The 17,683-nt window shown below is 50.4% G+C and overlaps 1 protein-coding gene across 4 annotated transcripts in view; it reads right to left on the bottom strand.

The window, feature by feature from the left end:
- The window catches only part of WWC1 (WW and C2 domain containing 1), a 149,274-nt gene that overhangs the window by 22,964 nt on the left and 108,627 nt on the right, over positions 1 to 17,683 (bottom strand). For all 4 annotated transcript variants that reach the window (XM_025867074.2, XM_073890163.1, XM_025867073.2 and 1 more), the window contains exons 11-17: positions 16,347 to 16,882; positions 13,508 to 13,616; positions 12,975 to 13,055; positions 12,005 to 12,091; positions 10,540 to 10,732; positions 2,344 to 2,496; positions 503 to 594 (exon numbers count right to left, since the gene is read on the bottom strand). In XM_025867074.2, the coding sequence (XP_025722859.1) occupies positions 503 to 594; positions 2,344 to 2,496; positions 10,540 to 10,732; positions 12,005 to 12,091; positions 12,975 to 13,055; positions 13,508 to 13,616; positions 16,347 to 16,882 (1,251 nt within the window). The remainder of the gene's footprint in view (positions 1 to 502; positions 595 to 2,343; positions 2,497 to 10,539; positions 10,733 to 12,004; positions 12,092 to 12,974; positions 13,056 to 13,507; positions 13,617 to 16,346; positions 16,883 to 17,683) is intronic.

Below are 17,683 nucleotides of genomic sequence, written 5' to 3' on the forward strand. Positions count from 1 at the left end.
TTTAAAAAAAAAGATTTTTTATTTATTTGTGAGAGAAGGAGAGACAGAGAGCATGAGAGGGAGGAGGGTCAGAGGGAGAAGCAGACTCCCTGCTGAGCAGGGAGCCCGATGTGGGACTCGATCCCAGGACTCCAGGATCATGACCTGAGCCGAAGGCAGTCGCTTAACCAACTGAGGCACCCCGGTGCCCCTGCACTGTTTTTGTTATTGGTAAGACTTCTGGTCAACAGTAGACTGTTAGTAGTGAAGTTCTGGGGGAGTCAAAAGTTCTATGTCAATTTTCGACTGTGCCGTGGCTTGGTGCCCCAGCCCCTGCGTTGTTCAAGGGTCAACTGCACTGCCTTGTTGCCTGTAGAGAACCTGTGAGGAGAGAGGTTCTCAGTTTTCCCAGGGGAACGCTTCTCTTGGTTGCCTGGAGTTTGGGCATCTCATTCCTGTGTCCAGGTCCATGCCAGATCAGTTCCGGAGGCTCCGGAGGCTCTGGAGGGGAGTGCTCACTTACCAGCTGTCTTGCAGGGTCTGTGCATTGCTCCTTCCCTCCTGCCTCTTCTCCAGCTCCACTGCTGTCTGTTCCAACAGAGCAGACACGGCATCCTGTGGAGACAAAGCCCATGGCTTCATCTGCATGCCGCTGGAACCACCTCACCTGGCAAGAATCAGAGCTCAGAGTGTGACCCTCCCCCCGGACTGGGAGTGAAACTGAAGACCAGAGCGGGTAAGCACCTTACCCCCCGGTCACTTATAAACTGGAAATACAGCACTCAGTTCATCTAGCTGGCAGTTCTCCTGAGAATAGCCCCTGTATGCATGGACAGACTTTTGGAAGACAGTCTAGTTCAGGAGTCGAGGGAGGCAGAATTCTAGGTCTCAGGCTGTAAAGAGACTATAGTATAGTCGGGGAGACCAACACATGAACTGTCGATAACAAAACAATGTGACGTTTCGGAACAAAGGAGCAATGGCAAAGTCAGCTTGGGGGTTGCATTCAGGGAAGACTTTCTGGAGGAAGAATATCTATACTGACTGATGTCTACAGTGAGGAAGCCTATGTGACTAGAGGAAACCTCTCTGAGACTCAGTTCCCTCTACAGTAATTTCTAATAACTACCACAAAATTATGAAGATTAATTGAGAATATGTCCATATGGTATATAGAAGCGCACTGAGCACATAATTAGCACTCAGTAAATGGCAGCTAACAGTAAAGCAAAAACTGATCTTGTAGTTTTCTGAGCATATGGTTAATTTGCAAACACCCTTGGTAGTGTGGGCCAGAGCCTGAAAACTCCCTGAAATTTTCTTTTGGGGAAGAGGGAAGAAAAACCAATCGAAGGCCTGGTATATGTCCTGCACTGATAGATAGCTTATGTGTAGCATCTTATTTAATCTTCACAACTATTCTGATAGGTAGAGCTTATGATTATTCCCTTGAGAAATGGGAACAAGGAAACGAATGTGTCTAGGGTTGACGTCACTCACCCAAGGACATGCTCTAGAAAGCAGAGGATGTTTTCAAGACCTTTACCAGCTCACAGACTCCTTTTTGGAGTGAGGGAGACCTACCTTTGTTGCTTACTGGATGTATGTCCTTAGGTAACCTTTCTGAGCCTTGGTAAAATGGCACGTTATAAACAGGACAGTGCCCGACACAAAAGGAAGTGCAGAAAATGAAAAAGGAGGTGGAGGTGGCGAGGAGGAGACAGATTTAATCCTTACACTTACCCTTACCTGTATGACCTAGCCCATCCCTTCGCCTGAAATTCTGGGCAATGACTATCCCGAGTAACCAAGTAGTGACTGTTCTTTACATGTACTTCTTCAAACCTTCCTAATAACCTTTTTCAGACTCAGAGTAGACATGGAAAAAAACAGAGGCTCAGAGAAGTGAAATGATTGACCTGTCACCCAACTAACAAACACCCAGTCTTCTGACTGTCCTTCCTGCGACTTTCCATTGCCTCTTAGAGCAAGCCTCCACTACGGACCACTGCGCAGATAGCAGCACCTCAGTAAAGGTTAATTTTCTATCTTGCACGGATTTCTCCTTCCTTCTCCACGTCACTAAGAAAAACCCATAAATTAAGGTTTTTGTCAGCCAAGTTCTATGATGTCAAGGGACGTGCAGAAGGGGAGAGCACAGATGTGGAAGGTGTGCAGCTGGGGGGCTACCTGCCCCTTAGCGGAGGTCCCTCCTGTCCTCCTCTCTTTCTCTGTTCCAATTTCCTCTGCTGCTTCCCCCACTTCTGCTGCCCAGCCCTCTCCAATTCTGGGAGAGGCTTTTCCTTCCAGCCATCCCGGTGCTGCATACATAGGAGGGTGGGGCCAACCCGGGGCCCAGCTTACCGTGCTTTCAGGCCCTGGGGTGGGGACCTTGGCTCCCACTGGTTTGGGCTCCCTGCTCTGTTTCTTCAAGTATTTGTAGCTCAGGAGGTTGTACCAGCGAGTCGACCTCTCCCCAGACCGACAGACCTCAGCCAGGCTGATCTGGGCGCCTCCCTGTTGAGGATGGGAAAAGGCAAGAGTGTAAGCCAGGGCTTGACAAGGTATTCTGGGGAATCCCGCTCCTGGGGAAAGTAGGAAAAACACCCCCAGAGGGGATGGGAGCTTCTGGGAAGAGGAAAGGACTAGCTGTGAATCATTTTCCATAACTCACTCATTCACTAACTTATTCATTGGTTTACTCATTCACCAAATCTTTATTGAACACCTAGTGTTATGTATTTTTCTTTTTTTTTAAATTATGATAAAAAACATAAAATTTACCATCTCCTGTCCCCCAGTTTTACTGAAATATAATTGACATGTAACATTGTGCTAGTTTAAGTTGTACAACATAAAGATTTGGGGGGCGCCTGGCTGGCTCAGTCGGTAGAGCGTGGGACTCTTTATCTCAGGGTCGGGAGTTTGAGCCTCAGGTTGGGTGCAGAATTTACTTAAAAAAATAAAGATTTGGGGGGCCCCTGGGTGGCTCAGTCGTTAAGCGTCTGCCTTCGGCTCAGGTCAGGATCCCCAGGGTCCTGGGATCGAGCCCCACATCGGGCTCCCTGCTCGGCGGGAAGCCTGCTTCTCCCTCTGCCACTCCCCCTGCTTGTGTTCCCTCTCTCGCGGTGTCTCTCTCTGTCAAATAAATAAATAAAATCTTTAAAAAAAAATAAAGATTTGGTATAATATGTATTGTGAAATGATTACCACAGCAAGTTCAGTTAACATCCATCACCTCATGTGAGAGCTTTAAGATCTGTCCTAAGAACTTTCATTTTTTAAAAAATATTTTATTTATTTATTTGAGAGAGAGCATGAGAGGGGGGAGGGTCCGAGGGAGAAGCAGAACTTTCAAATATGCAATACAGTCCCCACACTGTACATTACATGGCTGGAACTTACTTATAACTAGAAGTTGTACCTTTTGATCACCTTCACCCATTTCCCCTACTCCCCCACCTCTGGCAACGACCAATCTGTTGTTTGTTTCTATGAATTTGGTTTTTTAGATTTCACATGTGAGGTCACACAGTATTTGTTTTTCTCTCTCTGGCTTATTGCACTTAGTATGTTCTCAAGGTCCGTCCATGTTGTCACATAAAATTTGCCCTCTTACTTTTAAGCGTACAGTTCAATAGTGTTTATATTTACATCATGAAACAGATCTCTAGTACTTTTTCATCCTGCAAATTTGAAATTCTATACGCATTAAGCAATTTCCCTTTTCCCTTCCCCTGGTCCCTAGTAACCACCATTTGACTTTCTGTTTCTATGAATGTGACTACTTCAGATACCTCATATAAAGACATTTGTCTTTTTGTGACTGGCTTGTTTCATTTAGCATAATGTTCTCAAGGCTCATTTGTGTTGTAGCATGTGTCAGGATTTCTTTCCTTTTTAAGGCTGAATAATATTCCATTATATATAGAGATTTCCCCTCCCTCTTTTTTTTTTTTTTTTGAGAGAGAGCCTGTGCGTGCAAGCCAGGCTGGGGAGGTAGGGGCAGAAGGAGAGGGAGAGAATCCTAACCAGGCTCCAGCCCAGCACGGAGACCGACATGGGGCTCAATCTCATGATCCTGAGATTGTGACCTGAGCCAAAATCAAGAGTCGGGACCCTTAACTGACTGAGTCACCCAGGCGCCCCAGAGACCACATTTTTTAATCCATTTATCTACGGATACACATTCGAGTTGCTTCTGTCTCTTGACTATCGTGAATAATGTTGCTATGAACACAGTGTGCAAGAATCTCTTCAAAACCTTGTTTATATACCGCTGTGAGATTGCTAGATCTCATTGTAATTCCATTTTTAATTTTTTGAGGAACCGCCCTACGGTTTTCCATAGCGGCCCTGCATGATGATTTACATCCCGACCAACACCGCACAAGGCTTTTCTTTTTTCCACATCCTTGCAAACATCTGCTCTCTCTTGTCTCTTTGATAATGGCCATTCTAAGAAGTGTGAGGTGCTATCTCACTGTGATTTTGATTTGCATTTCCCTGATGATTAGTGATGGTGATCATCTTATGGGCCTGTTGGCCTTCTGTATGTCTTCTTTGGAAAAATGACGATTTAGAACCTCTGCACGTTTTTAAGTTGGATTGTTTGCTTTTTTTACTATGGAGTTGTATGAGTGCTTTATACTCTTTTGATATTAACCCTTTATCAGATACATGACTTGCAGATATTTTCTCCTATTTGGTAGTTGCCTTTTCATCTTGTTGATGATTTCCTGCGCTGTGCAGAAGCTTTTCAGTTTGACGTAGTCCCACTTGTTTTTGTTTTTGTTGCCTGTGCTTTTGGAGTCAGACCCAAAAAATCATCACCAAGACCAGTGTAGAAAATTTTGAACAATTCAAAGCTCCAGCAACAGGAGACTGGAGGAATAAACTGTAATATATCTATGCAATGGGACATTACATAGCTATGTACAAAAAATGAGGAAGATCTCTAGGTGCTGATGTGGAGAGATTTCCAGGCTGTATTGTTAAGGGAAACAAACAAACAAACAAACAAACAAACCCAGAACAGTGCAGAATGGAATATGCAGTATGCCACTTTTTGTATAAGAAATGGAAAGAGGGGGTGCCTGGGTGGCTCAGTTTGTTAAGTGACTGCCTTCAGCTCAGGTCATGATCCTGGAGTCCCAGGATTGAGTCCCACATCGTGTCTGCTTCTCCCTCTGACTCTCCCCTCTCTTGCTCTCTCTCGCTCTCAAAAAAAAAAAAAAAAAAAGAAAAAGGAAAAAGAGAGATGGAAGGGGGATGAGAATAATACATTCTCTCTCTATATATACATACATTTTGCACCATATTTGAGGTGCAAGGGAGCATGAACATTATCACAGGAACATATGTGCAACAAGAAAGGATGGAAAGATAAAACACTAACCAAAGTGGTTAGCTATCTAGGATAGGTGGGGGGATTGGGTGCAAGGGGCAGGGGGAACAAGATTTCTCTTTAATCTTTCTATACAGCTTTTCTTTGAATTGTGTAAATGGATGCCTTAAGATGAAGGCAAACGACACCAAATTACCCTAACTGAATATAAACTCCCAGGGAGATGATTTATTTCCAGTGACATACATCCTTCATGGCAGAATGATAAAATAATTCTCACCATTCCTCAGAGGCCTTATTGTTTCAACATGCCTTCTTTTGAGGAGCCCTGACCAGGTCTGGGGTTTGGCTGACTCACCATCCCCAAACACAACAGTGGCTGTGCCAACGGGTAGTAGAAATACCACAAGCCAGTTTGTGAAGTGGGCCAGTAGCCAAGTGGTGGCCCTGGGCTGAGGAGGGTCCTCTCCAACCCACCAGGGATCCCTTTCCCTAGTTTTTCCTTCTGTTAGGACGGACCAGGGCACGGTACGAACTGTGCAAACCCATCGTGTGGCTAAAGGTTAATTTCTACAGTGGTGAGTGAGGAAAACAAGGTAAATAACTCCCACCTGCACGACTAGAGTCAATTCAGGTACTGAATGCCTGGTGTATTTTAGGCACCTGTAATACATTTAAATATACACAAATGTGTGTATATTACTCATTTATTCATTTAATAAATATCCTCCAAGCACTTTGCAGCAGACTTACATAGAAACATGTAAGATAAGATTCTGCCCCCAAGGTGCTCAAAGACAGGCAAATGCATCAGATAGTATAGTTCAGAACTTGCCAGCCCATGTTTGAGGGGCAAGGGGGGATGAATGTAACGACAGCTTTGAGGTGTAACATTGCCATCAGATTACTATGAATTCCAACAAGATAACGCTGTCTATTTTGGGCTGGCTCATAGGTGAGAATATGGTCTACTTTGGTAAACGATTCACTTTGAGGGCATTCATTTATTTATTCAATACACACACACACACACACATGCTAAGTGGCGTCTATGTGCCAGACACTGTTTTGGGTGCTGGGGATACAGGAGAATTTAAGGCAGATAAAAATCTCTGCCCTCATGAGCTTACATTCCAGTCTGGGGGAATCAGATAAACAAATCAGTAAGTAAATACTAAGTTGTGTTTCATGGAATCTAAGATGCCATCAATTATGCAATATACTATTTCCTGCACTCTAAGAAAGAAAAATAGTTACCATTTAAACTATGACCTGTCATCTAGTATAAACTGCATCATGATTTTAGAGATTTGAGAAAATGTGAAAATCATGTATCCCCTAAAATCTGTGATATAGACAAATGCTAGGTGGGGGAATGTGGCACAGAGAAAAATAATACAGAGAAAAGGGAGTAAGGGTGGATAAGAGAGGGGAGGGGGAAGGAAGGAAGACCTCACTGAGAAGGTGACTTTTGGGTCAAGCCCAGAATGGGGCAGGGGGAGTGAGCCTTGCCCATCAGTATCCGGGAGAAGAGAATACCGGTCAGAGGGGACAGCAAGTGCAAAGGCCTGGAGCGGGGAGCATGCTTATGTATTCAAGGGGCACAAGGAGGATGGAGGAAGAGTCTTGGGATGAAATCTGAGAGATAATAAGGGGTAGATCCCTGAGGGCCCTGGTGGGGGGGGAGGGTGGCAGGCAAGGGGCCCGGGAGTTGACTCTAAGAGGGGATGGAAGCTACTGTAAGGTTTTAGGCAGAGGAGTCGCATGCACTGATTTGCAATTTACTAGGATCACTCTGGTTACCATGTAGAGAAGAGATGAAGGGAGGCAAGGACAGATGGCAGGGAGACCCCGAAGAGTGCTGCACGATCCAGGTGACAGATGGCAGTGGGGCAGGGGTAAACGGCTGGGGTCTGGGATCTTTTGAAGATGGAGCTGCCAGGAGTTCCTAAAGGACTGGATGTGGGGTGGAGAGGGCCAAAGATGACCCTGTGGTCTCTGGCCTGGGCGGTGGAAGGACGGGGTTGCTGTCAGCTGAGACAGTGAGGACACAGGAGGAAAGATCAGGGGCGTGCTTGTGGACAAGTTTATCTGAGATGCCTCCTGGACCGGCAGGAGAAGATGTGGAACAGACGGGGGTGTAATGCAGCTGCGAGTGCAGAGGCCCAGGCTGGAGCCATACATCCGGCATGGTGTTGGACGCTGGAAGGGGATGCGAATGGAAAAGGGAGAGGCCTGAGCCCTGGCGCCCTCCGACACACAGCGGTCCGGGAACCGAGAAGAATCAGCGGAGACAGAGAAGCCAGTGATGAGGGAAGGACGCTGAGAGCGAAGTGTCCTGGAGGCCAAGTCAGGGCAAAGGATGCCGAGGAAGACTCGCCGAGCAAAGCAACTGAACCAAACACAGCTGACCAGCCAAGGGAGATGCGGATGGAGAAGTGGCCACTGATGACCTTGCCGAGCACATTTCCAGTGGGACGAGGAGGACAAAATCCCGTGTGAGCTGGCTTACCGAAAGAACATGAACGCCCTTTCCACATTTTGCTATAAAGAAACAAGGTAGGAGCTGGAGGGAGAAATGGGTAAAAAGCTGCTCTCTTTTTTTGCTTTTTGGGTTTCTTTTTAAGCATTGGGGCACTCACAGCATGTTGGTATACTGACAGGCCAGATCCAGTGGAGGAGGGAAGACTGAAGAGAGGAGAAGGCCCGAGTAACCGGTGCCATGATGTCCCTGAGAGAAGCCGGCTTCAGGTGGGAGTGGGGAGGGGCCAGGTGAGAGCCAAGAGTAATGGCAAGGATTGAAGCAAGGGCCTCAGCAGGGGGAGCTCAACGGGGGGAGAGGAGCTGCTGAAGTGTGAGGAGAGGGTAGGAATTCACCCCTGGGACAAGGCAATGGGCCTAGGGAGATGCAGTATCAGTGCTGAGTAGCATTAGGGCTCATGACCCTAATGAGGTTTATGACCACAATTTTATTTTATTTTTTTTAAAGATTTATTTATTCATTTGAGAGAGTGAGCGAGCGAGCGCACGTGCATGCTTGGGTGTGGGAGGAGGGGCAGAGGAGAGAATCTCCAGCAGACTCCATGCTGCGCACGCGGAGCCTGACACGGGGCTCTCGATCTCATTACCCATGAGATCATGACCTGAACCGAAACCATGAGTTGGATGCTTAACCGACTGAGCCAGCCAGGCGCCCCTATGACGACTACAATTTTTTAAAATGAGACCCTACAGCGTGGCTGTGTTTCCCCACAAGTGCACAGGTGGAGAGTTCACTTTGACAGGCCTGGGGTTTTCCCCAGTGGGGATGGCAAGGTGAAAGGGGCAAGGGAGCCTCTTGGTTGTAATGATTACCTATGGGATAGGAGTGGGGCCTGGGAAATTGGCTTTCTTAACAGACCTGTGCTGAGTGGCACTGAGCTTAGCAGCTGGGGAGTGGACAACCAGGGCCCAGCTAGAAAGTCTGTTATGCCATGCTCAAGCATTTGGTAGAACCGTGGCCTGAGATATTGGGGAAGGCAGGCCCTGTATTCATCCAAACCCATAATCCATGTCTGGGGGCAAGAGGGGGGGGGTACGACACTATTACCCCCTGAGCAGTAGGACAGTACGATGCCTGTGTGGAAGGAAGCTGCACAGGAAACAGGCTTCTCCACCGACTTGATGGATGGCGTGGGCAGGTTACTTAGCCTTTTGGGGCCTCGACCCTTAATCTATCAGATGGAGGCAATCCTGACGCTTCTTCCTCAGGCTGCTGGGAGGGTTAAGTGCGAACTGCACGCAGACTTCTTAGCGTGGTCCTCGACACAGATGCTGCTCAGGCGGAGGACCACTGTTGCGGCCTGGCTGATGAAGCAGCTCCAAACAGCCTAGAGATTCCCCAAACCCAGAAGCGTAAGGAGCCTGTGTGGGAGCACACAGCCTTTCTCCTCGAGTCCCACTTCCTCGCCTGCTCCCCTAGCCACCAAAACACGGCAGCCCGACACTCCACATCCCCACGGGGTACGGGAAAGTAGATTTCCCATTGGCCACAGATGGAGACGAGCCACAGTGTGACGAGCGCTTCGGCTGCTGCCATGGCAACTAGCAATGGCCAGACTTCAATTAGGAAGGAGGAATAAAAGACATCCAATTAGGAGAAGAAAATAGGATTCTCTTGTCATTGAGGAATTCCCAGGGCTGAGGAAATGCTTCAGCAGAAGAGGCTGGGTTTGGAAAAGCTTTCTGCTCTAACATCCAGAGTCTCCCCTGCTCACCAGTCTTCAGTCACTGTCCTAGCTGTGGGCTCCGGGGAGCACCATGCTGGTGAGGACACCAAGGGGCTGACGTGGGTGGGCAGTGCAAGTAGACCTGCCTTAGGTTCTAACTGCTCCTGCCACTTCTTGACTGTGTGACCCTGGGAAAGTTCTTTTACCTCTCTGTTCCTCGGTTTTCTCACTGGCATAACAGTACCTGTTCTAGAAGACTGTAGTGAGGGTAGAGAAATGACATGTAGGGAGCTTAGCTCAGCGCCCACCTTAGGGAGTGCTTTCAATCTATGGATGCTATCGCATTATTGCCAACAATAATGTCAACAACATAAATGGCAATGATGTTGTTCTGTACTGCAGCTGAGGAAGGGGAGGGGGGCGGTGGGAAGTGAGAGCCACGGAGCATCTAGCATGTGCAGACACATCATTGTTTCACATCCTTGCTATGGGGACCAGCAGCAATCAGCAGCACTTGGGAACTTCACTAAAAATGCAGAATCTCCTGGTGTCCCCACCCCCCACCAGACTTGCTGAATCAGAATCTGCATTTTAACTAGAGCCCCAGGTAACGTGTTTGCACGTTCAAGTTCCAGAAACACTGCTTAAATCCTCATTTAATCCTCAGAGAGCCATTTGTGAGGTAGGCAGTGTTAGCTGGATTTTACAGATAAGGAGACTGAGACAGAGCATTAAAAGAGTTGTAGGCAACACAGCCTCAGGCCCAAGGGATGCGGCCCTGCAGTTCGTGGGCTCAGAAAGGAGCTTCCCGCTTCCTCGCCCCTTTGCTCCCCGTAAGTGTGAGAACGCGGCTCACCGGGGCAACAGTTCCCTGCCTGGAACCCGGATGAGCTTCGTTGGCACTACAACCTGCGTTTTCTCAAGGCTTCTCCCTAAACTGCAAGCTGGGCCAATCCCCAGAAGGACAGAAGGCGGGACAGACAGACCGACGGGCATAGCGCTCACCAGGCACTCCTCCAGATGGCTCCTGTCGGTGGTACAGACATCGACTCTTAAGGTCTTCTGGTGAAGGGCTGGATAGGACATGGACACCCAGAACATTTCATTGAACACGAGGGTGTCTGAGGCGTCCAGGGGTCGGGTCCGGAACAGGCAGGTGGTGCTTTCGGAGCAGGGAAGGATAGCTACACGAATGTTCCTAGAGGGAGACAGAGGAGAGCCCAGCTCAGCCTGGGTCTGGGCTGATGTGTTGGGCTAAACAGTTGCTGGCAAATCCCTAAGAAAATAACAGTGGAGGAGTTTGTAAGTTCTCAAGGGGTTATGCAGGTATTGGTAAGGAAGCAGAAAGGGCCCCTAGGACAACACATTGCTCTTCCTCCTTCTGAATCCCCCAATCCTCAGAACCCCAAAGCGGTGGAGCCTGAGGCTAACAGTGTGCAAACTTCTGTGCACAGAAGAATCAGCAAGCCGGCTTGTTAACACTCAGGAAGCCTTACAGGACTGCTGGGAGGAAGGCAAGATGCTACAGCCCCTGCAGAGGGGAATGTGGCAGCTGTGACACAATTAGAGAGGCACTGACCCCGGGACCCCTTCAGCTGGCTTTTCGATACTCTCCCACAGATATCCCTGCACAAGGACCAATGAGACGCGGAGAAGGTTATTCATTCTGGCACTGTCTGTGCGAGCAAAAAACTGAGAACGACTCTACGGTCCCATCTTGTCTTCCTTCTGTTTGGCCTGCTTTCCTCTGGCCTTTCCCGTTCCCACACGTTGCAGCCCCAGATGCTGGCTGGGTACAGACCACGGAAATAGGAGCTCTTGTTGCTGCCCCAATGCGTACCGTCTAGTTAAAGGAGAAACATGTGGGCAGATGAAATGCAATGAAACATAGAGCTGGTCTGCAACGGGAAGAGCCAACAGGCTAACAGCGCAGGTGTCCACCTTGCTCATGAGGCTTCAAGTTCACGAAGGCAAGGATTTGCTCACCACCCCATTCTTTTTTTTTTTTTTTTTTTTAAGATTTTATTTATTTGACAGAGAGAGACACAGTGAGAGAGAGAACACAAGCAGGGGGAGTGGGAGAGGGAGAAGCAGGCTTCCCGCGGAGCAGGGAGCCCGATGCGGCGCTTGATCCCAGGACCCTGGGATCATGACCCGAGCTGAAGGCAGACGCTTAACGACTGAGCCACCCAGGCACCCCTCACCACCCCATTCTTAGTGCTGGCACATGGTAGGTGCTCGCAATGTACTTGTGAAGGAACTGAAGCTGTCTAGAGTGCTTCTCTTTATAGTTAGTGAGTTTGCCATCAAGCCTGTATCCACATTCACAGTACTGACACGTGGCATGATGGTCACATGTATTAAATACACACAGGGCCCACTGTTGGAGCAGGACAAAGCAGGAGAGTGCCCCCGGGGATGGCCACAGAGGCTGAGAGGGTGATAGACACCCTGTCTGCTATATACTCACACTTTCTGGTCTTGTGGCAGCAACAGAGCAGAAAGGTTACTGAGCTGGATGATTAATATTGCAAACTGCTTATTCTTCTCATCGTACCTGAAATGGAAAGGGGCATATGGAGCACCTAGGAGTGACGCATTTTTCTCTCTCTCAATGATCACCGATGTGGCTGCTGGCTGCTCAGGGGACTGTGGTGAGCTCGAGAGCGCAGGGCCAAGGCTGTGCGCCATGCAGGGGTGCAGGGGCAGGGCTGTCAGTCTCAATTTGTTATTTTTATTTTATTTTATTTTATTTTATTTTAAAGATTTTATTTATTTGACAGAGAGAGACAGCGAGAGAGAGAGAGAGAACACAAGCAGGGGGAGTGGGAGAGGGCAAAGCAGGCTTCCCGCCGAGCAGGGAGCCCGATGTGGGGCTCACTCCCAGGACCATGGGATCATGACCGGAGCCGAAGGCAGACGCCTAATGACTGAGCCACCCAGGTGCCACCAGTCTCAATTTTTTAAAGAGAAGCCCGAAGATTGCATTACGTGAAATTTCTTGATATTTAAATGTTGGCAGTTAATTTCTACTGAAAATAATGTCGAGGCCATGCTGCACCAGGAGAAAACAACAAGAATAACAACACATCTGGGCTGTAACCCCCAGAGGGTGGAAACCTCAGTGGAAAGGTAAGACAACCAGCTGCAGCAACAACGACCAAACAGACCAAGACGCAGAGGTCTCAGTCAGGGTTGCCTCTGCCATTGGCCAGCTCCGAGAGTTGGGGCAAGTTACAAGGTCTTCAAGACCTCATTTTTCTCTTTTGTAAAATGTGCAGCTGAGAGGGAGGGAGAGGATTGGCCCCCTTCAGTTGGGAACCCACAACTCCCGGCAGGTCCTGCTGGTTCTGCCTTCCTTCCCCGGGGGAGCCTTGAAGGTCAAGGCTGGGAGGACGCTGCCGACCACCCGCTCTGCGCTCACCCTCCCAGTCACTTACTTCAGGGCAATCTGAACCCGGGTGGTACCCACTGCTTCCGATTCGTCACTGTCAAAAGCAACGGCTTCTGAAGCACCCAGTCTGGAAGGCAACACGGGGAAGAAGAGGGTCAGGCTTCCCTGCAGTAACCTGGGGCCAAAGCCATTTTCCAGAAAAGGGGTTCTCTCGGGCAGGGTGCAGCTGCATCCTGAAGGACGAAAGTTTGGGTCTGCTCAGACTCTCTGCAGACGCAGCCTTCCCACAACTGCTCGGGATTCCTCTCTGGAAGGGGCTGCCCTTTCTCCAGTACTTGCCCCCCTAGCCATGTGCTCCTTCATGGCAATAACGAAACCAGTGCTCCCGCGAATGTGAAGTGCCCCCAGCCGCAGGAACAGCAGTGCTGTGTGCATCTTCAGCACACCCTAAACAGGGCTCCAAGGGGGAAGGTGGGGTCGCCTGGCCATGCCCTCCTGTGGGCCCCTCCCACACACCTGAGGGGGCCCGGGCTCTGCATTCTCAGACCTCCCAGAAAGAGCCAAGACTCAGCGACCCACCTCTGCACGGAAGCCTCATACACACCACTGTCCCCGGCCACGGATTCATCCGACACAGCAGCCGAGACACAGGCCACTTTCAGGCTGCACCCCTGGGTTGTATTCATAGCTGGAGGAAAAAGGGGGAAAAAGGAAGGATGGCAAGGCAGGGTTCAGAAAGCAGGACACTGTCTTTGCAACACACACTTTTGATCTACTCTCTGTCCTAAGGCGGTCCCGCCAAATACCACCTCTGAACTTGACAGCAAGGTCCTGCCTTGCTTTGGGGTGTAGGATTCTGTGTTTAACATCCCAGACTTGGAAACCAAAGCGCCTGGGTTCACCTCTCAGCTCCACCACTTATTGCTTCATGACACTGGGACATGGATTTCAACTCTCTCTGGCCCTTGGATTCCTTCTCTGTAAAATGAGGAAAGTAACACCTACCCTATGTGGCTGCCGGGAGGACCCAACAAGGCATTCTAGTGAAGTCCTCAGTACAGAGGCTGATGCAGGAAAACACTCGATGAAATTCAGTACCATTATCCTTACTGCAATTGTCATTCCTATCGCTGCGGTGATGCCTTCTAGATCGATCCCTACATACCTGGGGCAAAATAACAGCCCCTGGACCCTTGGGAGGGGCAAGAGGAAGAAAAGGGAGGATTTCACCACTGGCTCTCCCCACTCGGGCCTATTCCATTCCATTCCTAACTCTGCTCCTCAGCTCCCCTGCCCTTGACAGAGGCTCTCAAAAGTCTCTGACCCAAGGCTCCAACCAGGCACTTGGCCCATGCGGCACATTCCTTCCTCCCCTAAGTCGCAAGTGCCAATGGTGAGCCAGGCCCACTGCCAGGCTCCGAGCTAGCAAGATGGACAGGACAGTTCCTGAGCTCCGTGCGGTGGGGGAAGACAAGGTTCAGGCCCTGCAACCCCACAGCCAGCACTTCTGAGCGCCCGCTGGGTGCCAGGCATCAGGGCAGCCTGGAGAAGAGAGGGGGGCGGGGGGGGGCAGGCCAGGCTGAGGGAAGGGATGGGGACAGCGAGCCTGGCGGAAGCTGAGAGGCCATCTGGGTGCGGCTGTCCCAGCCTGTGTCCCATGCCTGCTGCGGCTAGCGGAGAACCCCCCTCCCCGCCGGCCTTCAGACCCACATATCTCCACCCTCCACTAAACCACTTAAGGAGATTAATTTGTCTGCTGACTGAACAGCGGCACTAATCGCATAACCTGCTTAGTGTCAAAGCTCAGCCTGGCATCGCTCACCGCAGGGACGGCTTTTGGAGATGGAGTGAAGGAAGACGCCATCCTGAGACATGTGCGGTCCTTGGCCCACAAGCCCCAAGGACACTCAGGGAGGGGGGGGTCACTCCCGGCACCTTGCTGGGTCCCCGACTTGGCTCATCGCCATCCTCTGACAGACTGTCAGGGGCTCTTCTGGAGCCTGGTTAGAGGTTCCACCTGTACTTGCGCCTCTCCAGGGGACAATTTTCTGAAGTTGGCCGCCTGCTGTAGTAGGAAGCCTGTTTTTATTTTTGTTTGAGAGCACTCAGCAAGACTCCCTTCCTGATGAGGGGGCCCCAGGGATCTCTCGGCTCCTCTTCTAAGGAAATGGCGGGCACTCACCCAGCAGAGCCTTTAATTAACCAGGAAATCTCATCCTGCCCCACCTTGCTCCCACTGGCCCTTGCACACGAACGGATAATTCTGGGCATAGCACCCGCCCATTCCTGGAGCCTTAAGGCAGAGATGGGTCCACTTCTCCCACCTGGCCTCAAAAGGAGCCAGAAACAGGAGCCCTGTGCATTCAAAGCCAGCACACGTCTTAGTGTGGGATCTGGGCAGGTGGTCCTGGTGCCAGTCCTGATTCTGCCACTTCCTAGCCGTGACACTGACCTTCCTGGGCCTCACTTCTTTTGTCTGTAAATGAGGATAAAAATAGCACCCATCTCACAGAGTTGTTAGGAGGCTTAAATGAATAAATACAGAACGGTGACCGTACCTTGTATACTTGCATTCAATAAATCATGGCCAGGAAAGCCTGGGAGCCCCAGGTGAGCTGTCTGGGCACCCTGCCCAGTTTTGACCTTCACACCAGATGGGCATGGTGGGGCCGGTGAGCACCGGAGGGTCTCAGGAGCAAACACACAGAGCTGCCTCTCATCCGGAGAGGAGTGCGATGACAGAGAGGTTGGGTGCTGGGTCAGGAAAACCCAGGTTCCAATCCCTTCTTTTCCCACCTGCTGGCTGGGGGACCTAGAGCAAGTAATACTACCTTTCTGGACCTGTTTCCTCATCTGTGAAATGGGCATAATAGAAGTAACCTATTTCACTATATAAGGCACATTGCCCATCACATAATATACCCCAATAAATATTAACTATTACAATTTAATATGTGGTTGCTGCTAGAAATGAATAATTTCTCTCCTGATAAATCTTAGCTATACTATCAGCATCTTCTGTTTTGAAGATTCCTACTTGAATCTCAATCCATACCAAAATGTTCTTTCTGACCCCATGCAGAATGGGAGCCAGAGCATATGTCCCAGGCTTCAAACAGTCATATGGGTCCCTGCTGCCATTAGGATAAAATCCAAACTCCCTACCATGCATGGCCCACGAGGCCTTAAATGACCTGGACTCTGCCTGATTCTCTGGTTTGCCGGTGGCCTCAGAGGTTTTGCTCTTACTTTTCCCAAGCTGGCTCCTTCTCACTATTGAAGCGCCCACTCACTTGGGCACACAGAAAGCAGTCAGTAGATGACCATAATTACCACTGGGGTCTGTGCTCAGGCCCGAGTGCACTTCCTACCCGCCTCCCTCCTCGTGGTCCCCCCTTCTGGATGTGATGCTCGCTACCTTGGCCCAACTGTCTGCCTTCCGTTCCTGGTTCGTCCAGCCGGTATTTCTCCTGGGTGCTGCCGCCGAGGCTCAGTTCACAGAGAGTGGCACTCAGCTCCGGGTCTTCAAACTCCAGAGGGCTCAGGAAAGCATCTCCAGCCAGGAGGGGGTCAGCAATGAGAGGGGAGCAGGGCGGCGATGGAGAGGAGAGGGAGGAGCGGGGGGACAGGGAGGTCATGGACTTCGGGGTGCCACACAGGGAGCGCAGGGCCTGCAGGCGGCTGCCCCCCTCTGCCTTCTGGGTCTTGGCCACCTCATCCTCATGGATGGTGGTGATGCAGCCTGAGGGCCGGAAGCCCGTGGCCCCCTCCAGGAGCAAAAACTCCACCTTGCTCTGCAGCTCCGCGTCCAGCTGCTCGAAGGGGTCATAGTAGAGGTCAGTGAAGCTGGCTGAGGTGGAGGAGTCCAGGCTGGAGGTGGCCAGGGAGCCCCGGCTGGACGTGAGGGATCCAGGGCTGCTGCTGGAGGACAGGGACTGCATGCTGCTTGAGAGGCTGGGGGCAGGGAGAGGACAGAGGGTGAGAACACGCAGAGAGGGTAGGGGGCTACCTGGAATGGCTGCCCGACAAGTAGCGGCTCGGGAAGGGCTGCCCTTCCTGGCTCTGAACAGCACTGCGGACACTTCCAACACTGAATCTTGTTGCACCCTCTTGACAGTCTCCAGGGGAGACCGTGTACCCTCATTTCACTAACGGGGATACCCTGAGAAGCCCACATAATCAGAAAGTGGCAGACCTGGGATTCAGACCCAAGTCAGCTGCCTCAGAAGCCCACTTCTTCCTGTTTCCCAAACCTCCACTGGCCCTCGTCCGTTTGCACACTCTTTTTCCCTGTAGGAATCCAGCGCTATTTCTTGATACTTTCCTCAGAAAAACTCAGTCTTTACTCTTCAATACATTTATCTTAAAAAGGAAACTTCATATCCTACGTGTGATTGGCAAAGCAGCATCACTTACTGTAAATAGAAGGCAAGCGTTACAAATCTCCGATGGGACAAAATGTTACTAAATCCCAGCGACGCGCTGTTTGTTGCCCACCAAGGCCCAGGCCCAAGGCCTGCGCTGTGTCGGGGAAGAAGGTGGGCAGGTATTCGAGACGTCAGTGGGACACACCAGCCTCTGATGGGGGCCTGCTCCTCGGTGCCGGCAGAAGGACTGTGGGCGCTGCAGTCCAGAGAGAAGAATCGCGCCCCTGGCCACACCAGGCCCAGCCCAAGTGCACCAGCCTAACCAGCTGCCTGCTGTGTTTCCAAACGTCCACACTGAAGCTATAGAGGACACAGGAAGGGCAGAGCC

This window comes from Callorhinus ursinus, unplaced genomic scaffold, assembly GCF_003265705.2.
Source record: "Callorhinus ursinus isolate GAN/ISIS: 27379988/994484 unplaced genomic scaffold, GSC_fseal_2.0 scaffold3, whole genome shotgun sequence".
In the NCBI taxonomy this organism is placed as follows: Eukaryota; Metazoa; Chordata; class Mammalia; order Carnivora; family Otariidae; genus Callorhinus; species Callorhinus ursinus.